A 26,316-nucleotide genomic window follows, 5' to 3' on the forward strand; every position below is an offset into this window, starting at 1 on the left:
GCCATTCTCCAACAATCACACGAGCGAATCTTCAGATTCGTTTGACCGGTCTGGTGGTCTAGTGGTATGATTCTCGCTTAGGGAAAACCCTATAGCATTGCTTGCGAGAGGTCCCGGGTTCAATCCCCGGCCAGACCCTTCCTTTTGCTGTTGTAGACTTGATCTAGTCTGAACAGTATCTTCTTATTTTTGCTGTCGATAGATAGATAGGTAGATACTGACTGGTTGGTTGGTGTATGGGAAAGGCAGCCAGGCATTTAACCCTTGGTTGATTGGGTTTCGTTAACTAAAAAGACTGCTGTTAGTTCACCTCTAATAGATATTCATAGTTTCTAGACTAACATGAAACAAAGACTAAATATACATAAGCCACTAAACTATCCACTGGGCTGACTACACACCTAGCTAGCTAGGTATGTTTATTCTTAGATAAAGTACTAGAAATCACTAAAGCAAGATAGAAGGAAGGGAACATATTAATCGGTATCCATTACTATTTAACTGCATAAACATTTCATTTACTATGTCCATAACTCATACAACTAAAACATCCACATTGCTAGCAATCCATTCATACGAGTCCTTCCTAAAGTCATCGTTGATGATACTATTCTTATTCGCCGCCTCAAACCACATGAGCTTCTTGCTCTCCTTCCACTCAGGCCAGTTGGCATATTTGGTAACGCCCTTGTTAGGATCAAGGTTGTATAGGAAGTTGAAGTAGTATGTTCGAATACTTCTCATGGCATTGTTCGGCAGAAGACCATAGAACACTTGGAGGAGGTCAGAACCGTGGAATGTTCCTAGGATAGGGGTTCCGTAGTTGTAGCTTGCGAGGTATGACCATGCTGGGACGTCTGGGTTCTTGTCGGCGGCGATTTGCAGGAAGACACGGCGAGTGAGGGAGAAAACGAGATCGCCAAAGACGGCAGCGCGGCGCTTGAAGCCGGGGAAGACTTCATTGAGGAGGGCTGTGCGATATGGACTGCCTGTGCTGAGAGTGGTGGGATATGTGTTCACCAGAGCGGTCAACTGCTGCTTTGAGGCCTTGTTGAAAAATAACTTTTGCAAGTAGTCGACGAACTTGGCTGTGGTAGTCAAGTTGGGCTGGAACAGTGCAAAAAGAGTTCCTTCGTCTTCCTGGTTTCCGTTGATCATGGGAACTGCGTAGTAACGTCCCGATGAAATGAGCACGTCTGGGCTATCGGGCAGAACCTTACCATCTGGCCGAGGGAGATAAGATAGAGCCAGGGAGTTGTATGACAATAGTCCTGGGACAGAGTTGGCAGCGTTGAGGAACTTGTCATATGGCAGTTCGCGAAGACATTCGAGGCTATCAGAAGCATCAGAGCAACCACCCTCCTTGACAACGGCATCGTAGATAGCTTGACCCTTAGCACTGTCGATAGGCTCAGCGGGAGCAACACTGCCCGAATTCATGATTGCGCCTCGGAAAAGAGGCTTGCCCTTGTAATTGGCATCACCACCGTAGAGACACATCTGATCCAGTACGGAGATGGCGCCTGCAGACTCTCCCCAGATAGTGACCTTTTCAGGATCACCACCAAAGGAGGCAATGTTATCCGCGACCCATTCAAGTCCCATTCGCTGGTCGAGCAGACCCAGGTTGGAACTTCCGTCCTTCTTGATTTCAGCGCCAGGCATGAACCCGAAGCCAGCAACTCGGTAGTTGACAGCAACGTAGATGAATGGCTGATCCTGGCCCATGGCAGTGCCTAAGAGGCTGGTGCCGTCATACATAGCACTCGAGCCCAACTCGAAACCACCGCCAAAGATCCAGAACAGAACAGGAAGCTTGTCTCCAGCTTTAGTACCAGCGGGTCGCTGGACAGTCATGGTGAGACAGTCCTCCTGGCCCGTGATGGGTGTAAGGAAGGGGAGAGCCAGGAAGTCGGAGAGAAACTCCGTAATGACATCCTGACCTCCACTCGAGATAAACATTTGAGGACATGCCGGGCCAGTAAGTCCTGAAGCGTCAAACTTTCCCAGAGGCTTGGATAGTTTCTTGGGAGGTTTGAGACGTAGAGAACCAACTGGCGGATCCGCAAAGGGAATGGCTCTGAAAGAGTCAACCTTTCCAGAGCTAGAACCTATGATTGTGCCAGAAGGAACAGCGACGGTGACTTTGGCTGCTCGTTCTTCAATGGCTGGTGAAGCAGGTGAGACAGGAGCAGCGTCAGGGATCGAGGCTGGAGCGGGAAAGGCTGCTGGGCTGGCAGACACAGCAGTCAAGAGACCAAGGCTGAGGCCAGAGACAAAACCAGAGAACCTCATGGTGAAGCTAGAGTCGAGTAAACTCAAGCTTAGAGGTATTGAGAAAGAAGACAGTAACAAAGACTGAACCAGGTTACCGGATGATGGACACCGAAGTATGAATGCTTTTCTTGAGATGCTTCCCAATGTCTCAGTCAAGACCGCAGATCATTCTCAAGGTGGGCAAAGAGCTCATTTTGAACATTTCTACTTCCCACGAGCCGTCTTCTCCATACAAATTACCGCTTTGACAAGACAAGTAAGTCAGTGCTCTGGCATCAACGTTGATCACCATGAACCCTGGGCGACGTCGACTTCCTTCTCATGCTTGGCCTTCCGAAGAGGAAGCCATCGCCGTTCAATGTCTAGTCTATCCCCTCATGGTGTCAAAAGAATTAGCCGCCAAGAGCCTAAGAGACGAAATAATTTAATCATCTTATGCCAGCTTAGGCGAACGTTTAGGTAGCTTTATTTTGGCAGAGAGAATAACTTTTCTGCTACCCACCTGTCTATGCCCAAAGAGTCGTGATAAACCGAAAGGGCTCTTTTGTCCTCCCCGCTTCCCCACGGGGAAGAATAAGAGACCGACCGAGGTAGACGATAGTTATCCTGCCTTTTGCTGGAGTTTAACAGGTAGAATAGCACGTGGTGGAGGATGAGATGGTGTGTTGGAAGGAAAGGATCGACGATCAGCTGAAGGATGTTGATGGTTTGTTAGGCTCTGGTTGGTGGAGATGGCAATTAAAAAGGTTTCATCGGAGGAAGAATAGTTCGTATGCAGTTTATAGAAGATGGTGGGTACGGTAACAAGTTTCTATGTATGCAAGGTATGGTACTGTATTTGCCGGTAGTGGTAGTACTATATCTCTTCAAGACCCTTGACCCTGTCTGGTATGCCCTTCGTTCACAGGACGGACCACATCACATCGTCGGCCCCGCAAGACACGGGACGACAGATCCAATACCACGTTTCGTTTCGTTTCTCTCCATGTATAAGAAAAATAATAATGCGGGGTTATAAGATCCAAATGTCGGTCTAGAAGTACAATATCTTCTCTCGTATTATCAAGGGAAGTTGTATCAATTGTGAGAAGTTCAGCCAGATTCAACAACGTCATCCCACATCTACCCCAGCTTTCAGAGCGGTAGAAACATCACAACCCCTGCAACAGAAACGCCCGGTGACAACGGGCAGTTTTCCTGTTCTGGACAGCAAGCAGAAAAGGCAGCTCACTTCAGCCTTGTCACCCAAGTTTTGGGTATCGAGTATGTCACTTATTAAAAGTAGTTATATGCCCTGTTGTTTGCTATCTAGGTCTATGTCGAAGGAGGAAAGAGAGATACAAAAACCACACTCTTTTTAAAGTGAGATCGTCAGGACCAAGAACGACTAAAGCTACTGTGCCTGAGCGTATCACCCCTCTAGTCTCAACATGCAGATGGTCGCACAGCCAAGAAGGAGACGCAACCCTCAGTTGTCAAAGCTAGTGCAATAATCCCGAGACCGTATTGTCGCCATTCAAGTATAGCTGGACAACTCTCCGTTTGCTAGAATAGGAAATTGTTACGACTGTATTCCCCAAAGTGACTTAACCATTGATGCAGGTGTAAGCACATCAGCTCAAGCTCTGAACTCTACTATCTCCGCTTCCTGCAAGCAATGTAGGGTGAGAGAAGATGGTGTACTCATGACCTATCCCGAGGTTCGGACGATATCCGTTTGACTTTCAGAGAATAATAGACATGTGTTTCTCAGGACTTTGATAACTCACGAGATAGACTTTGGATATGGTAGTGGTCAAGTCCCCATGGTCAAGTAAACAACTCCTCATATCACTCGAACAAGCGGAAATGTCACATAGTAGCGTCGATGGCGTCCAAGTAATATGTTCGTTAATTCATAGTCAAGTGCTGGACACTTGCCTTTCTAGACTGAAAAATGTAACAAGAAAGTGATATCCATACATGTCCGCTGTCGAATCCGCTAAAAAGTCCCATCATTAGAAGTGAACCCGACCACTGCTGATCATAACCTAGTAACCTTTCGCGCCGTTCCTGTTGCCATGTATGCCACTGAGGCAGATGGAGTCTTAATGCAATTCCCCAGACCGACCAACCAAAGTCTAATAGTGTATGCCTGTCCTGTTGCGCCCAAACACCAAACGTGGGTATATAGTACCGTCATCTCATGCATTGCTTGTGATAATTTCTCACATCACCACACCCACCCGGGTGCCTTCTTTCAAGCATCGTTTCTTTGAAGCAACTGCCGGTTCTTCCTGACCTTCTTTTTCAAAGCTGCTGCTGACGACTTCAGAGAAGACTTCTCGCTTGCGCTTTTCGCCACTGGGCTTCTCGGGGTCTTTCTCCCAAGTCTCTATCTCATTCGGATTGAAAGCGCCGACAACCTCTTGGCCCAAAGCTTTGCCAAGTCGCTCCCGTAGACCTAGAATCGGCCAGATTGGAACCCTGGTGTATTCGATCTTGAGGCCAGAAACAGCGGCATCATCATCGTTCATAGGAGCTTTGAAAGGGTCGTGGAACTTCTCCAAAAACTCCTTTGTTATGTAGCCAGTGTAAACAATAAACTCCGACGTATCCGTATCATGTGTGAGGATCCTCAACTTGAGGTCATGGAAGTTAGGGCATGGCGGGATGCCTTGCCCAGGGGACATGCGCGAATCGCGTCTGCCAGTGAGAGGTGGGGAAGGGTAAAAGTGCTTTTGCGCCATTCCCAAAAAGACACCCACAAAATGCGCGTCGTGATCCGAATTTGAAGGAAGGAGCATACGTGCTCGGAGCTGTTGGAGCCGAAACACAGGCTCATTCCATGATCGTCCTGGACCAGGTGCGACACGGAAAAGGTTATTTCTGATTGAAGCCAACTGAGTCTTGCCAATGTAGCAGATCATGGGCAAATGAGCGGGGCTCTGGGTGGGTGATGACTGTGATGCAATGTTGAAGGACTCGGCAGGTCGCGTTGATACCGATCTGAAAGATGAGTATGAAGACTTCAACTCTTCGGCGGGGAAATTCCACATGATATGTGCGCGCACAGCATCACGATAAACGCGACCACCAAAGTATAGATGAAGTTCGGGTAGATAGTTCGGCTTGCTAAAGGCGTTGGGCCATAGAGTCATCAAAACCGTTTTGACAGCATTGGAAGAGTGGATAGGATGCATCGAGTCAGGTAGGAGTATCTGCGTGAGCGAGTTGCTGAGAGTGATGATGGTATCCGAAGGGCTAAGATGACCTCGCGATGGTGGCGTGCCTGGAGCCGCGATGGGCTGAGGGGTATCGCATGGTGGTTGTTCTTCCCATCGCGCGCCAAGAAGTTGAGCATGTAGATCTGTCCAGCAGATCGGTCGCACGAAAAGCGTTGTGCCTACGTGTTGCTGGAAAATATCGTATAGCGAGTTCTTGGCTGGTCGGTAGATGCGCTGTAGACGCCTTTTGCGCGGGGTGACGACGGGGGCCTGCGATGTGCAAGGCGTTGTGTCGGGCGAGGCAAGGTTCCCGTTGCGCGACGGAGTGGTCAACGAGGTAGAAGGTTGTGATGTCGCCATGTCCACCAAACCGCGCAGCTGTCCGATGAAGCTGCCGTTTCCAAAAAGTGAACTGTCGCGCGAAAAGAGGATGGATCAGCTGGATGTTCTTTGTCTGGGTTGTGTTGATGTAAGAGGAAGAATAAATAAAGCTTACCCAAAAGCGAGCATTCAATATTTGATTGAATGGAAATGAATTCGCCCCCTTTGATGACTCTTACAGTATTGTTTGGGTTTATTTGGGTTTGGCTGCCTGTACCCGGATGTTTCTTTCCTGAAAGTACCTAGGAAGGTAGGTAGACTTGCCCTGGGCTTGCTGTGACGCGACTGCCCTGATTGTAATGATTCCCTGTCGCAGGCTGTCTCCTGTTTATCTCCAGTGAAAGAGATGCGACAAGACAAGCTCTCGCTAGCGGCTGGCACGAGCGTCGCCCTTGTCAAAGATTGACGAAAAAAGTAAAAAAAGGGGTTTAGAGGCAATCGGCTTTGAAGCAGTGACCAATAAGAAGCCAGCTGGAGGAAGAGAAAGGCAACTGACGAAAAAAGCTGCAGAGAGTGATTGCCTTTCTTTACGCGAGCAAGCGTAAGAAAAAGCAAATGTGAGTGTCGAGAAACCTAAGAGAGGGGAATGGAAAGAAAAAGAGGAAGAGAATTATCGGTGACACTGCATATGACACACACTTAAAGTTAGGGCGGGCCGTTCTGCCTTTTTCTGTTGAGCAAAGCAAGGCTTCTTCCTCTGCGGGATAGTGGGTACTGAAATGTAGGTGTAGCGTATCTGTGCACGAGGGAGGAGGGAAAAAGCGCGTTGCCACCGTGATTCGTCGCGGACCCATTCGGCGCGAAGGAGTAGCGAGTTCACGTGAGATCGATCGGCTCAGTTAGGCAGCCGCCATCCACCTTGGCAGACGTGGCGGTATCTGCAGTGACCGCAGCTGCGCCACAAGCGGTGTGGCCTGACAAGTCGACGCTCCAAAATAAGGCATCAACTTTGCTCAGCCTGGCCTTTGCGTGCCCCACTTGCAATTGGACAGCTTCGTGAGCACCAAGCAGCTTGGTGCAGCCCCGCCGGTGACGAAGCGCAACTCACCATCAGCTCGTAACTTGCGCCGATTTGTCTATATTCCCCCAAACAGCTTTGATATACTCAGATTGGTCTATCAATTGCTTTTCAACATGCCGGTATGTCTTGACTCTATAATTCTCATACAAACAATTGCATGAATACACTCCTTACTCCTATTGCATCACCACCGCCTCCAATCTCACGATATCAACCCATAGCAACCAAGCTAACCATGCTTCCTTCTAGGCATACAACTCCGTTTTTAACTCGGACCCCAATGTCCCCCGTATAATCGGCAACTTCCCTCTTCTTCCTCTCCGAACCAAGACCCGTGGACCTGCCTACACCCTGCCTATTCCCTCGCCGCCTCTGCCGGCTAACGAGTCACCCGACCCCGACAGTGATAGCTACGATATCCTCGACGAGGTCCTCGCTCTCTTCCGCGCCAACACATTCTTCCGAAACTTCGAGATTCAAGGCCCTGCCGACCGTCTGCTTGTCTATGGAATCTGGTTCGTCAGCGATTGCCTGACCAAGATCCGTCCTCACGCTTCTCTACGTGATGCCCAGAAGGATGTTATGAACTTGGCCCTTGACCTTAACTTTGCCATTCCCGGTGACCCAGGATGGCCTCTTAACCAGGTATGTGCACCAATTCTACCAGACTAATGGGTGGAAATCAATCGGATATAATGGAGTTGCTAACACTGTATATCAGATGTACGAGCCCCCTAGGGACAGACAAGAGGCGGAGCAGCTCAAGCAATACCTGTCGCAGGTTCGACAGGAGCTTGCAGCCCGATTACTCGCTAGAGTATACGATGAGGATGAGACCAAGCCCAGCAAGTGGTGGTTGAGCTTTACCAAGAGAAAGTTTATGGGCAAGTCGCTGTAAGGTATTGGTAAGAATTGCTGCGACGTGAACATATTTAGAAGACTACAATGATATAAGTGCTAAGGAGCTGGCGCCATACAAAAAATATTTCTAGCATTCGCAACTCTTTCGATGTTCCTCTTGTATATAATGTTTCTGATCAGGGGTATCGTGCTTGCATAAACGCTTCTGCAAGTGAACCCTTCCAGGTCGGTGACAGAAGAAATGTCCTCCAAGGCTTAGGCTACCGTGATAAAGTATCCTAAGTGTTAGTCTAAGCGGACATAGAGTGACCAAATGGTTTCGTCTCTTATGCTCAGGGGCCAATTCTTCTCATACCCTGAGGCCTTCCTTCCTTGATGGGCGCGAGTTGGTGATTTTTTAATGGATGTGCACTGCACTTTCCACTTCTAATGTAGAGTATCAAACTGGCCAACAGTGAATCAGTGCCTCCTCAGTAGGTAGTCAACTACTTTCGCATCTCTCATAATCAGAAGTAATCAGGACTTACATTTTCATTATCTATCCTCGCCCTGCCCTCGCAAAATGTCAATCCCCGAGCAACAGCAGCGGCAGCTGTTTCCAAATCTGCCGCCGCTCAATGACCCAGGTCGCGTACTCTTGTCCGAAGTCCGTCGTTTCTTCCACGAAAATCTCTTGGGGTACCCCATGAAGATTCCTGAAGCGGCTCGCGTCTTTGTGTGGGCAGAGTTTGTTATCGTTTTCGTACCAGATGATGGCTACATACCGACCGACCGAGAAGCCTTGATGGACCAAGCCATTCGTCCACATATCTCCGACACAAATACCCTTGGACAGCTTCTTACTGCAAGGACTTGTTTCATCATCTCGAACTCTTCATCGCTGGTCAATTTCGCCGGGCACATTAGGAGAATCCGTCCACGATCTGTTTATATTCAGCTATCAGTTTTTGACCACGACGAATTTGGCGCGGCTGAGCGTATGGTTACTTGGGAACAGACTGTTTTCCCGCATGGCTATCATGAAGGGGCACGTTCCCACCTGGCAAACTGGGCGTGCGGAGTACGGCTACTGGCTTCACATTGCCGTCTCAATGTCAGATTCGCTTTTCAGGTGCCCTACCGAGATTACGCTGCCCTTCGCGAAGAGACGGAAGCGCTTCGCATGACTAGTGTGGACTGCTTAATTCCTGTGCTATATTGGGAGCAATGGGTACGAGTCCCCTACCCCGACCTCAACTGCTCTATGGCTGGGAAGGCTATAACTTCGAAAACAAACCACTTCGTGCATATAATCACGCAAGCGCAGTCCAACGAGATGGTGCGGCACGGAACACGACTATGTTTTGGCTTTTGGACATTAATAGAATATGAGCCCCAATAAACATAAAGATGATCCTCTCCATGAAGGTTATCGTCTAAAGCTAAGGGCGCTAAGAGATAAAATAGCTTAAGCCAGCATACATGAATCAAATCATTTCTTCTCTTGTGCTCTCCGAGCTCTCGGCCACTGAGTTTACGATGACAACGTACCTAGCCAGGGTATTCCAATAAATGCGCTATGTGAATACTTCTAACCAAACTTTACTGCTTCAGGGTGCTTCTAGCTTTCTTCGTTTGAACTTGCCCCTCGCTTCAATTTTGCCCTCCACCGGCACCGCCCTCCAGGCCGTGAACAAGAACCCGTCCGCACCGCCTCGCCCCATCATAAAAGGATGCGTCCTGCCAGGAAGGACTTGCCAGCGTCGCGCTCTGCTGCTCTGGATCGTCACACCGAGTAGAAGCGTGGGGTTGATGGGGAACTCTTCCGAGCCCTCCCAGCGCTCCAGCTCTTCGGCCGTCTTAGACTCTACATCGGGCGGAGGCGAAGATACCCATGCGGCTCTCCGAGAGACGCTGAAGCAATCGGCTAGTTCTGTTAGGGGCTCGATGGTGGGCGAGTAAATGGCGATGGGGGCACCGCCAGATAATAAGGGTACGGTGCTGCGAACAATGGAGATGGGGTCCATGCTGCTTGCGACTGCGAGACCGGAGAAACCACCGGCACGCGTGGTGTCGACTACATGGCGAATGCGGGCCCATCTTCTCCTCTTGCGGTGGTAGTTTCCTCTACGGTTCGTCTTCCAAGATGCGATCTCTTCGGGGGAGGCCTCAGGGGGCTTGTTGTTGTAAGCATCATCTTCCTCGGGGGCCAGAAGCTGTAACCAGGAGATGTCCATGAGGTTGGTATCGAGGGGGTGGTAAGGGGGTGAAGGGTTGGCGTTGGCAGCGTCGTAGTTGAAGTATCGGAGGAGAGCGAGATTAGGTTGGGTCTGGCCGTGGATCATAGTAAGGGTGTTCTTGTTGACATAGGGGACATTGAAATCGCTTCGTTTAGGATGGCGCTTCCTCTCCTGCTTTTGCTCAGGGGGGTTCGTAGTTTCCGAGGTCTGAGGTTGGCCTTGCTCCGAAGAACCTACAGCAATCGCATCGTCGGCTGTCTCTGGTTCAGGCTTAGGATGAAGGATGTCCATTCTCTCAGCTAGAGAGGCAACGAGCAAGCCACCCGTGTCGTCAACGACTAACCACCTTCCACCTTGCGATGCGCTAGTGTCTTCAGAGGGAACACCTCCAAAGTGCACATCCGCCCAACATCCTACCAGCGCCATCATCTCCTGCCTCATCTCAAGGATTTTGGAGGCATCGCGATCCTCCAATAGCCACTGGGCCAACATCGGTACGTCCAGAGGTAGCACGGTAAATCGTCGAATGTACTTTTTCGTCTTAAGAAGCTTGTATTTGGCCAAAGAATACGCCGTCTTTTGGTCAATCGCCGTATGTGAGAGGAGTAGCTTGGCGATCAGCTCCTTGCCAGCGGATGCGCCCTTGCGCTTAAGCTCCTCGATCTCCTCAGGCTTGAGCGTCTGTCGCGCCGAGTCGTCGATGATCTCGCGATTCGATCGGATAAGGACCTTTCCACTCTCGTCTACGAGGGTAAGCTCCTCTCCGTCTGCGGGGGCAATCACATCGTCGCCTTCGGCTGGTTCTGTCGCTTCCTTGTTGGCGTCGGCCAAGTCGTCGGCGTTGAGCTCCTTGGCAGGAACCACGCGGAGTCGCGAGAATGTCTCGCCTTCGAGCTTATCTTGGACTTCATAGGTAAAGTGAAATGGGCGATTGATGATCAAATTCGTCGGGAATGAGCCGTACTTGCCCAGGGAAACGGTACTGTCGCAAAAGTTAATGACTGCGCAGAGTGCAAGTAGCACAATTGGCTTACGTGTTTGGTACTACTTGTAGCACCTTGTATGTCTCGTTGGGAAGCTTTATGGCGACCCATGAGTTGGGCTGTACCGTCTCTTTGTCCATTTTGCGATATGTATGCGCAGGTTGGAACCGGGATTTTTGTTTGCGATTCCTAAAAGAAAAAACTAAGGTTGAGCCACTCACCTCGGTGAGCCCCGCCACGGCCCCCACACTCCGATCTTGACCGAGATCTCGGCTCCTCTCACCTTGTGCTATTAGTTATGATGTACAAACTGGTACCAACTGGAGCTTCTTTGCGCTTACAATCCCCATATAGCACTTAATTCCTTAGCATAGATAATACCTAGGAGAAGAAATCCTTTAGTTAGTACTTTAGGCGAGTTTCACAAGCTTTCAAGGCTATTCTTTTAATAGAGGCAAGAGACCATTCAACATTCATACTATCTCAATATCTCAATATCTCAATATCTACCTCTATGTTACACGTTAGACTGTGTACATCTTCTGTCAAAGCTGCAATGCACATGTTGTCTGTTCCAATTCGCAAGGAAAACAAAGTGTAGTTTTACAAAGCATGTTCGCGTTTCGAGCGAAATCTGTCCCCAAAACCAGCCTCTAACACTCATGCATCAGTGTGAGTTTGTCGCATGCCAAAAATCAAGATGCGAGGATCATACAAAATCGATTACTGGCGGGTCTCAGAGGGACCAGCCTCAGAACGTCGTCCAAAGCATGATGCAAAAAGGTCGCAGATAGCATACCAAGCATAGAGGGTCATGCTCATAGTACCAAAAATGAAGAAGGGTACGAGAGTATAGGTTGCAAGGTAGACAAAACCCCCGGAGCGCTTGACAACGTTGAACAATTCATTGCGCATGATGGATTCCGCACCTTCATTCCACTTCCAGGGACCGACCAATCGAAACTTGGTGTTGAAGTTGGATCCCATGGCCCAGGTGTAAAAGACCTTGAAGCCCTTCTTCATGACAGTCAAGGCGCGGGGAGCAGAGCCCATGTCGAGTGCAAGCTGGTAGGCATAGCTCTCATGGTCGACAGCTCGCTTGGTATCCCAGAAGTTGTAGTTGCCGCGGGCGTGAAGTTGATAGTCAAGTTCATATGCGTCAAGGGCGTCGGGATGGCGAGTGGAGGGTACTGCCGTGGGAAAGCTGTCCTGGAGCAGACGAAGGACCCAGAGCTGAGCCTGGAGTTCGGCGAGGGGAGGGATGGCACCGATAGCAGGGCGGATGAATCCAATGTAGCCGATTGTCACGTCTCCTTCCTTGTAGATACCTCGTACGTTGGTCTGCGAGACAGCGGGATACTCATTTCCCAAGAAAGAGAATTCGCGGGTATATCCGGTAGCAAAAACCAAAACATCAGGCTTGCGCTGTTCGTCGGAGAGGATTGAGTCGCTAGGTAGTGCCTTGTCGAAGTGCATCGAGCCATCAGGGCCAATCTTTGTAGGCCAGCTCACAACATCGATCTTCTTGCCCTCAGTGTCCTTGATCTTGACATTCATGTATGAAGATCGAACGCGGTTGAACCAAGAATCGGATCGCTTACCGACATTCATGTAAGGTAGAGCCTTGTCGCTCTTGCAGAGAAGAATTGAGTCGACGTGCTTGCGGGAGGCGGTCATTTGTCCAACCCACTGGTCAGGTCCCTCTTCGGTACCCGAGATGAGGGTGTGCATCTTCTTGATCCAAGTGTCATAGTAGTTCCAAAGTAGCTGGCTCTTCTGAAGCTTCGGGTGAACATAGGCTGTGTCGAACAAGCTTGCAACTGAAGTGTCCACGGGCTTGTTCGGGATATCAGTAGCAACTGCGCGGCCCCTGACTTGAGGAACCGGGATGATCTTGGGTGCGCAGAAGAAGCCATCACGATGGCAAAGGGTAACGGTCTTGGCGGCCGAGGTAACAGCAAGATACGCGAGATCCATACCAGTCTCACCAGCACCCATGATGTAAACATTGGTGTTTTCGCCAAACTGGGCTCGAGTCTTGAGACTAGATGAGTGGAGGACTGTGCCAACTCGTTCGATACCTTCGATATGTGGCATGACTGGGTTAACGTTGATGCCACTGCATACAGCAACAGCGTCACACTCCCACTGAGAGGTGCTAGACTTCTGAGTCAAGTCGAGGATGTGGCCAATGTTGCCTTCTCCGCGGCTAACCTTGTCAACCTTGGTGTTGCACTCGATCTTAGGCCAGAGGTTGAAGTGAGTGGCATAGTCCTTGAGATACTTGACATAAACCTGTGGGGTCACGAAGTCAGGGGCATCTTTGGGGAGACGGAAATCGGAGAAGGCAGTCAAATACTTGGACGATACCAGCTCAGCGTCTTCATAGATGCGATAGGCGAAAGTGCCACCAATCTGGGCTTCGACTTCGAAGAGGCGGACCTCGATAGGGGGAATAGGGTAATACTCATGGGCCTCAGAGAGGAACTTGAGAGTGGCCAGGCCAGCTGGGCCACCGCCGATCACAGCAACCTTCATGATGTTGTTGGTAGTTGTTAGCAATGATAGAAAGGCTTCCAAGAAGGATGTGTTGGTTCCAAGAAGAATATGTTGATGGATTCTCAAGAAGTGTTGATGATTCCCAAAGTCGTGGTAGGGTGTGGTGTAGGTTGAGGAAGAAGGAAGAAAAGAAAGAGAGGAATCATTTCTAGAGAGACTATAAGCCATGCTGGCACTGCTGTGGCAGCTGGCAGAAGAGTGAACAGGCACTGCTGGGTTCCCGTTTCATCGTGCTGTTCGATTCTACAAGAAGACTGTGGGTTCCACTGGCTCTGTCACTGTTGGGAACATACGGCAATGTGGAATATGTTTTTTTTTTCGCGTTAGGCAGGTAACAATGCAGTGTGTGATATCAATATCGAAAAGTGAGGCTATCGCCATCTCATGCAATAGCAATACGTGCTTACGTGATGTCAGCGCAACTTCACTACAACCGCACAACAAGTTGTATAGCTTTAGGATATTCAGCTAGGTAAATATCATAAGAGATAGGCTACGATTTTATAGGGTATCCTGACACCCTTAGCATATCTAGGTAATATCCAGTCTTAGATGAGTATTTACAACGAAATGAGATAGCATTTGCAACTGCCTTCTTGTCTTTATTGGTAGCCGGAGCCACGATTCCACAATCTCCATTCTTCTAAGAATCTCACGATGGATTGCTGCTATCTTGCTGAACAATCCGCCTTTCTTTTTCCAGGGTCAAGTAGATGGACAGAAATGGGGTTAATCATATACCTTACTGAAAGACCAATACAGCACACTATTGAAGCAATAGTTTCAGCACCATCGCAATAAGTTTCCTGGAGCCCCCATTCAAAGAGTTCGATCAGCTATATTTAGCAATATGCACTGGATCTATGGGTTAGCTCTCTGCGTGTCCCACAATTTACCTCATTCCCTTTCTAACTTGGTAGGTATTCAGTGAAGATCTTGAGAACTAGATGTACGAGCTTCATCGAGGATCAAAAGGACCAGTTTGCCTGCACCTGTATATCCACTGCGCTTCATCATGCACGCATTGCAATGCAGATTCCTGCCTTTCATCTCCATTAAGCCGAAGCTGACGCTGTTTTTCATGTGCCCAACAAAACCTTTTATCAGGCTAAATATGTGCAGCAAACTGGCCGAGTAACAGAAAAGACTATCCTGTAAGCTTGCGTACTAGAATAAAGTCGCTTAAGTTCCAGTATATACTAGCATAAATTGATTATACTATTTCGTCTCTTATGCTGTCGGCCATTTCTTCTGATACCTACGTCAAGTTCTCCTGCAGTATAGAGCTGCTCTCCATGGTGGCGTTCTTCGTTTCGGCCCTACGAAGATCATGTTCGTTATTGGTCTTTGCTTTGTTTTCGCTTACGTTCATTTATACCTCAATTGCACGTCTGGCTTATGCAGGTGAATGTATCAGGACGACAGGGAGCGCAAGGAGCGCAGGTAGTTTGCTCATTTCAATGCCTTCATAGTGAAGCATGCCTACCTTGGTCAGTAGTGAATAATTTACCTTGGTTATTATCATCTAGTCTATTTTTATGTTGTTTGTACCAAAGGTTAATGGGTGCTTTGGTCCAGCGTCTGTGCAGCGTTATTTTCCGTTGTTCGACTGAACAGACTCTACTATTGTTCTGATGCACAGGTATTGTTCACGTCTATCTTGGACCTACCCTAGGCAATTCAAAGCACTTGGATGTTCCATTAAAGCTTGGGAATATGCTTAGAACTCTAATCCTTGAGTTCCTGAGGGGAACCATCTGGCGACGATATTTCAACGTCATGCATGATTCGTCGCTGCGGCAATAGGTACTTTGACCCCTGAAGCACATGTTCGCCGCCTCTGTATCGGTGATTTCCGTTAGAACTCAATTGATCAGAAGCTTTTGCCAGTGGAACCTTTGATCTTGTCCTAATGTCGTTATGTTCGAACTATTGACGATCCCAACAATCTCATGCCTCGCTGCAGCCTCAGGAGTCAAGACCGAACCTCAGCCGAAGGGAAGGAGCGCTTGTCCGATGCTGCCCGCCTCGAACCTCACTCGACATCGCCAGCCTTGTAACGGTCCCCCTCCTGTAAACGAAGAGAAATGCTCCATATCCCAGAGCAAGTTCATGAGACGGACCGAACAGGTAGTCGAACGAGGTAAGATCTATTGCGAACCAGAAATCTCTCCCTTGCTGGACACTTCTAAGTTCGCCTCAGCTTGTCTATCCCTTCGTCCAATGTACAGTCGACTGGATAGCAGAGATATTGTCATCTAATGCTTAGGGAACCAAAATAAAGTAACCTAAATGCTGGCCTAAGCTTACACAAAGTGTTAAGATTATTTGGTCTCTTATGCTCCCTGCAGCCAGTCTTTCTGGCATCCTGGCGGTAGCCAAAGGCTCAAAACCTCGAAGCTATGAGGCTCGTTTACGTCTTTTAACGTTTGACCTTGTCATAACAAGAGCTGAGCGACGTTTGCTGGCTCTATCTACGGAAGCTGACTATAGCTTCTGATTGCGGCTTACGTCGTGGTACGATGGCCTCCATTATCACGAAAGCCCCCAAGAGTCTCATGGGGCCTTTCTGTCGGATACCCACTCTTGTTGCTGCGTCTTCTACTATCATGAAGTAATTCAAAGGGAGCGGCAATACAAATTTACTGTGGATATCTGCAGACCATTGGTTAGTCATGTCACGATCGCAATCTCAATCGTTCCATCATCGGCGGGTACCAACTTATTCTGAACTCATTCTCCAGGGGAACTATTGTTCTCTCTCTGAATTGAGGTTTGATCTCAGTATCGTCGATGTCATGGAAGCCTCACTTTCCCCTCTTCTGAAGAAAGTTTGGCATATCATCGGCCCAATCTCCAAGCCTCGACGCAGCCACAGATCACGACTTGAGTTCCAACCCCTCTCATCAGCTCTGCGGAGCAACCTGGTGAGGAACGTTCTCATGAATTAGAGATACAAAAGAGCAGGATAATCTCGACCAATATGCTATCTCAACCTGATCAAGTTCGCAACTCATTCGTTACCTCTCTATTCTGCTCTCTATCAGAAAGCAGAGATGAGAACGTCCCTCTTTTACGCCCTTAACGGCGCTCTTGGGGTAGTAGCCCACGAGTCGCTTGCCTACTTCAAGATCAATTCCGGCAAGGAAGAGTATCACCGCTCTCTTGACGGTTGTGGGAAGCATGGCAAGCACAAGTGGGTTCCCGACCCCTCCACCTTTGTCTTTCCTCAGCACGACTACAAGCCTGGCAACTCCTGGGATCTCTGTGTTGACTCAGCTCACTGTGCCCCTCACGAGGCTTTGAGCAAGGTCTACTTTGATTTCAAGGACAACGCCATCGTCTTCGACTTCAAGCATATCGAGCACTACAAGTACGAAGATGTCGTCGTCTATATCGAGCGTGGTAAGCCTCCTGGCGAGCACTCCCAGAAGTACAGCAAGGAGAGCGACCACTGTGTGATCCTTCACGACTACAAGCAGGCCAAGTGTCAAATCCCCTACTTCTCCCTGACTGATGGTGGCTCATACGACGAACTTTGCCCCATCAAGGACAACGGCGGCTGGAGACTCTATATTAAGATCAAGGCCAAGATTTCTCATGGTTACAAGAAGTATGGTCTCTACAGCCGTGTTGGCGATGTTCACGAGAAGTACTTTACTCTCAGCTACACCTGTGCTGAATGCAAGGAGTAAGTTGATGATACCCAAACCGTTTTCTGTATCTTGGCACTAACACTACTCAGCTACAAGCACGAGGGTAAGTACGAGCTTCTCGAGGAGGGTCATGAGAAGAAGAAGTACGATGGATATAACGACGAGAAGAAATACGAAGGGTATAAGGATGAGAAGAAGTACGACGAGTACAAGTATGAGGAGGAGAAGAAGTATAATGATTACAAGTACGAGGAGGGAGACAAGAAGTACTGCTACTCAGCCTATAATTTGGTCTCATAAGCTAACTTGAAACTCAGGTACAAGCGCGGCATCAAGGATTACGACGGGGAGAAGTACGATCATGAGCATCATAAGTATCACCACAAGCATTATGATCACGATCATCATGGCTATGATCATGATGAGCATCATTACGATCATCACAATAAGCATCACGATGACGACTATGACCATGAGCACAAGCACAAACATCACAACCCCTACAAACATGATCATGACAAGGATTACGAGCACGGTCATCACTATGGTCATCACGATAATGAGCACAAGCACTATGATCATGGTCACCATCATGGACACCACGGAGACTACAAGCACCACGAGCACTACGACCCCAGCCGTCATCATGATTTCAATGCCTTCCTGAACAGCTACTTTAATAAGTACGGTCACCACGATTACAATAACGGAAAGCACCACTATAAGCACCATGATGGATACAACCACCACCACGCCCGCGGCTTAGATTCTGAGGAAACCAAGAATGGTGAGAAGAGCGAAAAGCTTGACCAAAAGTCCGAGGACGAGAACAAGCACAAGCACCATCACCATGGCCACCACCACGATCACAAGCATGACCATCTCCACAAGCATCGCCACAGCCACTATGATTATCATCACTATGAGCATTACGATCCTGGTTATTACTATCACCATGAGTACAAGCATCACGATCACAAGAATTATGGCCACAAGGATTACAATAACTATGATCACAAGAACTACGACCATAAGCACCATGATCATAAGCACCACGACCACAAGGATTACGACCACAAGGACTATGATCATAAGCACCATGACCACAAGGATTACGACAGTAAGGATCACGATAACAAGGACTACGGCCATCATCATGACCATCACAAGTATTATGAGCACCATGATCCTAGCTACCACCATGATCATCATAAGGACCACGATTATAAGCACGGCGACAAGTATGATCACCACCATCACTCCAAGCGATCTTCCCACGAGTATCAGCACCATGGCAAGCATCATGAAGAGCCACCTGTCACGGTCTACTACAAGGAGAAGGCTGAGGACGTGAACGCCCAGGCCAACCATGTGATTTATGAGAAGGAACAGAAGCACGAGATCCCCGCCCACATCTACAAGAAGCTCGCCGAGGCTAGCAAGAAGCACCAGTACGATCATGAGAAGAAGCATGCTTACGAGCACAACTACAAGCATATTCATGAGGATCACAAGCATGCCGAGGAGAACTATCACCAGATGAAGCTCGCTGAAGCCAAGCTCTCCCAGGCCATCGAGGAGTACTATGCTATTCGCTACGGAAAGCAGCACAACGAGGCACATGGTCACAAGAAGCATGAGCACCACCACAAGGAGCCCGAGCATAAGCACTATAACGGTGGTCATTACGCACACAAGGAGCACAAGCCTGCCCAAGAGCATCACTACGGTCACTACGAGCACAAGCCTGAGTACCATCAACATCACGGTCACTATGAGCATAAGGAGCACAAGCCCGAGGAGAAGCACCACTACGGTCATTATGAGCACAAGCCTGAGCACCACCAGCACCACGGCCACTATGAGCACAAGGAGCACAAGCCTGAGCACAAGGAGCACAAGCCTGAGCACAAGCATCATTTCGGTCATTACGCTAAGGCGATCGAGCCTGAGCACAAGCATCACTATGGCCACCATGAGCACAAGCCTGAGAAGGGGTACTACGAGAAGAAGGAATTTGAGCATAAGAAGGAGAATGAGCACAACAAGTACAGCCATGCCGTCTATGAGCACAAGTACGGCCCCAAGGAGTACCACGAGCACAACAAATACGAGCCCGAGAAGCACCACTATCAGCACCATGAGCACAAGGAGTATGAGCCTTCCAAATATTATCATGCTCACCACGAGCCAAGCTACTACCACGATAAGAAGGAGTTCCAGAAGCACTACAACCACGACGACGGAAATGTCCATGTCGCTTTTGAGAAGCTCTGGAAGGAGAAGGCCAACCATCAGCAAAAGCAGAATGAGAAGTATGCGGCCGTTCACTACGAGCAGCATCCTCACAAGTACGGCCACTATTCCAAGCGCTCTGCTCTTCCCGGTCACGGTGATGAGGTGGTAGAGATCGACACTTCCAAGGTTGACAAGTACATTGCGAAGGCTGAGTACAACATCAACGACGGTATTAGCAAGGCCATCTACAAGACCATCAACTCTGCTGGCGAGGATCCCACCACCGGAACTATCATCAAGTTCTACAAGAAGGTTGAGAAGGCTATCAAGTACATCGTCTTCAAGAACCTCAAGAAGACTGTCCACCATATCACCCATGTCGACGGTATCAAGGAGCCTGAATCCCATGAGGTAGACAAGAAGATCTACAAGGCTATTAAGTATATTCTCGAGGCTGCTGATGAGATCTTCACAAAGACCATTGACGCTCTTGGCGAGGATCCTACTGAGAAGGAGATCGAATATGCCGTCGCCAAGGTCGAGAAGCTCCTCGCCCGGGTTGTCGACAAGTACGTCCGAGAGGCTATCATCGAAATTTTCGACTTGGAGTATATCACCGAGAAATCTTATGGCTACTATGAGAAGCACGAGAAGTACGGGAAGCGCCAGGTCCAGAACGTTACTGAGTCCGCTGCCAATGCTACTGCTACTGCCGCCAACTCCACTGTTGAAGCCGCCAGTAAGAAGGAAGACCAGGCTGCTAACAGGTTCATGAGACTGTTTATGCGCCAGGATTCTCAGAACGCTACTGCTGTCAACGCCACTGCTGATGCTGCTAATGCTACTGAGACCCAGACTCTTATGAGATTCATGAGACGCCAGGAGCCTTCAGTCGAGAACGCTACTGAAGCTTCCATCAACGCTACCGCCCAAGCTGTCGCTGATGTTGCTGAGGCTGTCAATGCTACCGCGGAGGCTGCCAATGTCACTGAGACTCAGACTCTCATGAGGTTCATGAGACGCCAGGATCAGAAGGCTACGGACTCTGCTGCTAATACCACCACCCAAGCCGTCGCTGATGTTGAGCAAGCTCTGAACACCACTTCTGAAGCTGCCAATACCACTGAGTCTCAGCACAGCAAGCGTGCTACAGTCCACGTTTACCCTGACGGCAAAATGGTCGTCGGCCAGCCAAAGATATTTCAATGGGAGGGGGCGTATCACCCTATAAAATTTGTTGGAAAGAAGAATGGCAAGCGAGATGGGGCCAAGTTCTACAACGGATACGTTCCTGAGTGCAAGGGCAAGGTCGTCAAGGCCTACGGTATCGACGGTCAACACTCTGCTCCCATGAAGGAGTTTGCCTCCGACACACACCCCAACACTTGCTATAAGCACCACGGTGACTATGTTCTCTACAGCTACGACGAGCTCAAGGGTACCATGTACGGAAAGCTCTACGAGTCTAACGGTGGTGATAAGAAGTTTGGCAACTACTTCATCGAGATGGTGAAGGGCCGCGACAGCTATGCCGAGGAGATTGTCGTCTCCATTGATATCCACGACAAGTTTCAGTACGAGGTCACTGAGGCCAGGGTCTATGTCGGCTGCACGCCAGGCACAGACGACCACCATGGAAGCAACATCTGCTCCGAGAAGACATATCCTTACATGTCTGTTGCCGAGAAGGGACTCAACGAGTTTGTCTTTGCTTTCCCCGACGTGTACGCCTGCGACGAGTACTTTATCGCCATTGTTGTTGACTTTTGTGACAACAAATACTCGTCCTAAGTCAGGAAACATATAAGATGCAGTAGTTGTAGCATCGCTGCGAGTTGAGAAGGGATCAGGTACAATGTTTTAATCTGTTGGAAATTTTTCAGATAGCCATTCGTTAATAAAAGTAACCTGTCTCTTCAATGTTGTTGGAATCCGAGTGAATGCAATATCACAAGATTTCAATACCGCTGCTATGAATAAGTAGCTTTCCTTTTGCACAAACCTACACAACTCTCATCACAGAAACAACGTCCCTTCTACAAAGCCCAATCACAGGTCTCGGGTTATCAGAAGAATTGGCCGCTGAAAGCATAAGAGATGAAATAATTTGGTTACTTTATGTTAGCTAAAACTAGCACTTAGGCTACTTTCCTACAGTATCCTAAAGCTTAGAGGACAATTCTTCTGTTATTACCCTGACTGACAGGTTATGATAGCCCAGTCCATATCCACCGGAGTGGTAAAGCCCAACAAGGCCACCTCAGACCAGCCATCAACTCCAGAACATCACACAGGCAAAAAGAAACCTCCAGCAAAAGATATACAACGCTCTCGAACCCCTAAGATGCGTAATCTGGGAATCGAACCCAGGGCTCCCCGATGGCAACGGAGAATTTTACCACTAAACCAATTACGCTCGTTGATTGTTGGGATGAGGCGAACGGAAGAGCGCAGATGTTTCTCACGATGCTGGGTTTTGGTGGAGTGGAAGATGGAAATTCTAAGGGCGGGTACGGCGTTTAGGCGAGCCAGTAAGATTGAGTTTTGGGATAACGCTTGTAAAGAACGCTAGAGTGGTTACGGAAGGGTGTCACGTGTGCAACAGTTTGTGAGAATGATGTTTCGTAGAAGTGACAGTTGTGTTTATTTTAAACATCAGTTAAGCTTTTCCGTGACTTTGTAAGGCCTTATCTATGATTGAATTAAGTTCCGGTCGATCTTGTGTTTCAATCATTAGCGAGAGTTGAGCGTGTCGTATCAGCACAGCTCGGAATGTCATAGAGCCTGTAATGATGTCTGACGAAACATGATATTGAGCAGACGATAGGTCAGCTACGCAGTCCAGCATGAATTGAGGCCGATGAAACTGAAGATCTTTAATAATAAGAATAAGAAAAACTTCAGTTGAGCGCTCATCAAACGTTTCACGTTTATTTTTATCTTTATTTCTAACTCTAAACTGTGAAGATCTTTACCCTATACCGCAGCCGGGATGGACAACTGCCGAAATGTTTATTACGTGCGTTGAATCCTCAAACAGTATACAAACATAGCGATTGGAGCATTTGATGAGTGAAACTATGACCGAAGAGCTTTTACAACTCTGGAACTTTCTTGTGAGGCAGTAAACGCTGCATGTGGATGGATGCCTTTGCCTCACTGATGAAGATCAGGAGTGGGTCATGGACGAAAGGCAACTTGTTTTTTTCCGTGTCTTTCTCCATCTACACGCGGTGTGGCAAGTCGGAGGTTTCCTTCTGGAGCGTCGGTCACCATCTGTATCAATGCTATAGCAGATATTGAGCCTGGCATGATGCCAAGAGGATATCCAGCTGAAGTATTGGAACTGTTTAATAAGAATTATTGTAAATTTGTCTCATAATAAAGCTCACAGACCATGATGAAGCACTTTTGGATACCGAGGAATCAAATCAACCAAGCAAAAGCAAAAAAGGATGTTTTTCCCCCACAAAAGCTGAGACTCCTTGGACTCCTCCTTCCCCGAACCTGAACCTTGGAAGAGGACGTGGAATAAGAATAAGAATTTTGAGGCTCCAGTAGCCAATCTTGCATTGACGTCTCACACGTGTAGAGATCTTGAGACACTATTGGTCAATGTGTCTACATCTCTCTGGCAGTATCCGCTGGACTAGACTCAAAGAGAACAAGCGTCTTGCCTCTATCCACGATAAAGTTGAACGTCTCCATTTTCGTATCCCTGTTCTTCTTTTCTAGTGGACCGAAACTTGAACGCATGGTACCTGTTTGATTGGTCACTTCTTCAAGGTCGAGATGCACGTTTTCCATCTTCTCTGCTCAAACCGCTTTTGCCGAATGAGGATAACAGTCGCGTGCACCGTGCATTGAGAGCATCTGACGAATCTTGGGTCTGGATTGGACCCTCGTGTTGTTCTCTTGCTCGGTGAATTTATTTGGAAGATGATATCTTTAATTGAAGGAGTCAATGGTAAGTTGTAAATATGGGTAACCAACAAGAACAGATCACGATGCTATGGAAGCGAAGAAACAGAATGCTTAGACCTTCGGCTCTCTACCGACAACTCTGTCTGCAAGACAAGCTCTCGTCAACATCTTGGCCCCGGGAACTGGCTTGCATCTTGGCGTACAGTAGGTCGAGGCCCCTAGTTCTCTAGCACAGCCATCGCATTTGCAGCTGCACTATCGGTGACGAATTAGGCAACATGTCGTGCTTCACCCGCCCCCCTTGAGCGTTATTCCCTTGAGGTGTCGTGTGCTCGGTCTCCTTAAACGGTCTCTGATCTGCTCACTGAGAACAGCGTAAGAGAAAACGTGATCGACAGAAGCTCGGAGTTACAGACCTGCGACGTTAGCCTAGTCTGGTCTGTGGAGAAGCGACAGGACAAGGTTAGTTTAGGCAAGACAAGGTTAAAGACTCAGACAAGCTTAATCCGTTTTCTGGTAGTTTGGTGGAGGCTCTCGCGGAGAGAAAGAGGGAGTAACGACATGATATTCCCGTATGACAGCAATTTGATAACCATATTGACAACAGTTGGATAGTCATCAAGGCAGGTAAATAGTCTGTATGTCTTGATGTATGGAATACCCAGTTCTTACTGCTTTGCCTCTTTAAGCTCTCGGTCCAGGTCCTGTTGATCCAAACTCTTGGCACTCGACAGCTCCGTGGCAAGTGCCCTGTCTTTCCCGGCATCGTTTTTTCTTCGGTTTCTTGGCGATGGATCTTTTTTTTCTTTTTTGGTTTCTTTCTCAAGGGGGGTGTGAGTATCTGACAGCTTTGTACGGATACCGCTCCAACCCACACACTTCTATGTTCCCATAATTGTCTATCTCTATCTTTTGCCTTTGCCCTCTGCTCCACAGAACTCTTGTATATAACCATGGCATCTTTCTCCTAGACAGTTCCCTTTCCTTCTACTCAGAATCCAAACATCCTCTTCTTTCCTCCCCTTCTTGAACACATACCATTCTTGCAAGACAATCTTGTCTATTAAGCAGCAATGGCTGTCTTCGCTCAGTATGACTACCTCTTCGCGGTAGGCACAATCTTTGCCTTCCTCGACGCCTGGAACATTGGTGCCAATGATGTCGCCAACTCATGGGCCTCATCTGTGTCCTCGCGCTCGCTTAGCTACTTCCAGGCCATGATCGGTGCCAGTATCATGGAGTTCACTGGTGGTCTCGGTGTTGGTGGCCGAGTTGCAGACACTATCCGAACAAAGATTGTCGACGTCGATGCTTTCAACGACAGCCCTGCTCTGCTTATGCTGGGTATGGTTTGCGCTGTCATTGCTTCTTCCACTTACCTCACCATGGCCACCCGTCTTGGTTTCCCCGTTTCCACTACTCACTCTATCCTCGGCGGTGTCCTTGGTATGGGTGTTGGTGCTCTTGGTGGCAGCGGTATTACCTGGATTGGCTACAAGGATGATGGTTCTGTCAACATTCAGGATGGTGTTGTCCAGGTTAGTATTCAAGCTTTTTCGCTTACCTTTCAACTCACTAACATCCTCCCTCACAGGTCTTCCTCGCTTGGATCATCGCTCCTATGCTGTCCGGTATCTTCGCCGCCGCCCTCTTCATGTTCACCAAATACGCCGTCCTCCTCCGAAAGAGCCCTACCATTCGTGGCCTCATCCTTGTCCCCTTCTACTTCTGGTTCACTGCCTCGCTCATTGTCATGCTTCTTCTCTGGAAGGGTGGCTCTTATGAGGTCCACCTCACTGAGCAACAAATTCCCGGTGTCATCGTTGCTACCGGTGCCGGTTGGGGTCTTCTGATGGCCATCTTCCTCGTCCCCTGGATGTACCGTGTCGTCATCAAGGAGGACTGGCAGCTCAAGGCCTACCACATCATTCAGGGTCCCTTCCTCCTCCGCCGAGGTCCTGTCCCTCCCACTCCCGCCAACTTCCAAGGTGTTGTCCGCAACTTCTACGAGGGTCACCTTACTGCTGAGGAGCTCGAGGAGCGCCGTAACGCCAACCGTGCTGCTCTCGGCGAAGATCTTGAGACTGGCAACGGCAAGAAGGTCGCTACTGAGACTGCTACCGAGGAACCTCAGCCCGAGAACCCTTCCGGATACAAGTCCATGATCGGCCCCAAGCCCAACAAGCCCTGGTACACCGGTGCCTACATGTGGTGGGCCTTCAAGCTCGTTCTACTCCACGGTGTCGACCAGGATATTGTCGGCTCCCAAAGCGAGAAGTCTGTTGTCGCTGGTGATGTCGAGGAGATCCACGCCCGCGCTGAGCACTTCGACAACCGAACCGAGTTCCTGTACACTTTCCTCCAGATCATGACTGCTGCCGCCGCCTCTTTCGTCCACGGTGCCAACGATATCGCCAACGCTGTCGGTCCTTACGCCACCATCTACCAGATCTGGCAAGATGGTGTTGTCCCCGCCGGCGGATCCGAGGTTCCTCTCTGGATTCTTGGTTTCGGTGGTGCTGGTATTGTTCTAGGTCTCTGGACATACGGATACAACATCATGCGTAACCTTGGTAACCGAGTCACTCTCATGTCTCCTGCCCGTGGTTTCTGTATCGAGCTTGGCTCAGTCATCACTGTCATCATGGCCACTCGTCTCAAGCTCCCCGTCTCTACCACTCAGTGCATCACTGGTGCTATCGTTGGTGTCGGTCTCTGCAACGGTGACTGGCGAGCTATCAACTGGCGCATGGTCGGATGGATCTACATGGGTTGGTTCATCACTGTGCCCACTGCTGGTCTGATTTCTGGAATCCTTATGGCTTTCATCACCAACGCTCCTCGATGGACTTAGAGCTTGGAATGAATTGGATGTTTTGCGATAGAATTTATGTTTGATATGATGATAAAAATGGCGTTTGGGATAATTCGATAGAGACAATACCAACTTGATGATTACTTATCTATACCTACTATTACCTAAAAATGTGC

The 26,316-nt window shown here is 48.8% G+C and overlaps 7 protein-coding genes and 2 non-coding genes across 9 annotated transcripts; 5 read left to right on the top strand and 4 right to left on the bottom strand.

Moving 5' to 3' along the window:
- Positions 1–47: 47 nt before the first annotated feature.
- Positions 48–138, top strand: B0J16DRAFT_t239. The gene has a single exon. It is a non-coding gene; the product is annotated as a tRNA-Pro (tRNA).
- A 361-nt stretch (positions 139–499) lies between these two features.
- B0J16DRAFT_347156 (Alpha/Beta hydrolase protein) lies at positions 500–2,737 on the bottom strand. Its single transcript, XM_046128535.1, has one exon. It carries the CDS (start codon positions 2,293–2,295, stop codon positions 535–537), a length of 1,761 nt encoding a protein of 586 aa, XP_045980117.1. The 5' UTR covers positions 2,296–2,737; the 3' UTR covers positions 500–534.
- A 1,747-nt stretch (positions 2,738–4,484) lies between these two features.
- Positions 4,485–5,843, bottom strand: B0J16DRAFT_387371 (uncharacterized protein; the record flags this gene model as incomplete). Its single annotated transcript, XM_046131674.1, has 1 exon — positions 4,485–5,843. The coding sequence occupies one exon, from the start codon at positions 5,841–5,843 to the stop codon at positions 4,485–4,487; it is 1,359 nt and encodes a 452-aa protein (XP_045980118.1).
- A 1,028-nt stretch (positions 5,844–6,871) lies between these two features.
- On the top strand, positions 6,872–8,202 carry B0J16DRAFT_173018 (actin-related protein 2/3 complex subunit 3). The gene is made up of 3 exons (XM_046122444.1): positions 6,872–7,004; positions 7,135–7,530; positions 7,607–8,202. The coding sequence occupies exons 1-3, from the start codon at positions 6,999–7,001 to the stop codon at positions 7,781–7,783; spliced, it is 579 nt and encodes a 192-aa protein (XP_045980119.1). The 5' UTR covers positions 6,872–6,998; the 3' UTR covers positions 7,784–8,202.
- Positions 8,203–8,308: 106 nt separating this feature from the next.
- B0J16DRAFT_323021 (uncharacterized protein) lies at positions 8,309–9,127 on the top strand (the record flags this gene model as incomplete). The annotated part of the gene is made up of 1 exon (XM_046125747.1): positions 8,309–9,127. One exon carries the CDS (start codon positions 8,309–8,311, stop codon positions 9,125–9,127), a length of 819 nt encoding a protein of 272 aa, XP_045980120.1.
- A 208-nt stretch (positions 9,128–9,335) lies between these two features.
- On the bottom strand, positions 9,336–13,486 carry B0J16DRAFT_272487 (Gcd10p family-domain-containing protein; the record flags this gene model as incomplete). The annotated part of the gene is made up of 3 exons (XM_046123605.1): positions 9,336–10,966; positions 11,166–11,224; positions 11,676–13,486. The coding sequence occupies 3 exons, from the start codon at positions 13,484–13,486 to the stop codon at positions 9,336–9,338; spliced, it is 3,501 nt and encodes a 1,166-aa protein (XP_045980121.1).
- Positions 13,487–16,563: 3,077 nt separating this feature from the next.
- B0J16DRAFT_402901 (uncharacterized protein) lies at positions 16,564–21,251 on the top strand (the record flags this gene model as incomplete). The annotated part of the gene is made up of 3 exons (XM_046132686.1): positions 16,564–17,198; positions 17,253–17,429; positions 17,481–21,251. The coding sequence occupies 3 exons, from the start codon at positions 16,564–16,566 to the stop codon at positions 21,190–21,192; spliced, it is 4,524 nt and encodes a 1,507-aa protein (XP_045980122.1). The 3' UTR covers positions 21,193–21,251.
- Positions 21,252–21,746: 495 nt separating this feature from the next.
- On the bottom strand, positions 21,747–21,817 carry B0J16DRAFT_t258. The gene has a single exon. It is a non-coding gene; the product is annotated as a tRNA-Gly (tRNA).
- Positions 21,818–23,911: 2,094 nt separating this feature from the next.
- B0J16DRAFT_364224 (phosphate transporter) lies at positions 23,912–26,239 on the top strand. Its single transcript, XM_046129923.1, has 2 exons — positions 23,912–24,863; positions 24,920–26,239. Exons 1-2 carry the CDS (start codon positions 24,399–24,401, stop codon positions 26,177–26,179), a joined length of 1,725 nt encoding a protein of 574 aa, XP_045980123.1. The 5' UTR covers positions 23,912–24,398; the 3' UTR covers positions 26,180–26,239.
- The last annotated feature ends 77 nt before the right edge of the window (positions 26,240–26,316 follow it).

The sequence above is a fragment of the Fusarium flagelliforme genome (genome assembly GCF_020744385.1).
Source record: "Fusarium flagelliforme strain FIESC 12 MPI-CAGE-AA-0113 chromosome Unknown B0J16scaffold_6, whole genome shotgun sequence".
Classification (NCBI taxonomy): domain Eukaryota; kingdom Fungi; phylum Ascomycota; class Sordariomycetes; order Hypocreales; family Nectriaceae; genus Fusarium; species Fusarium flagelliforme.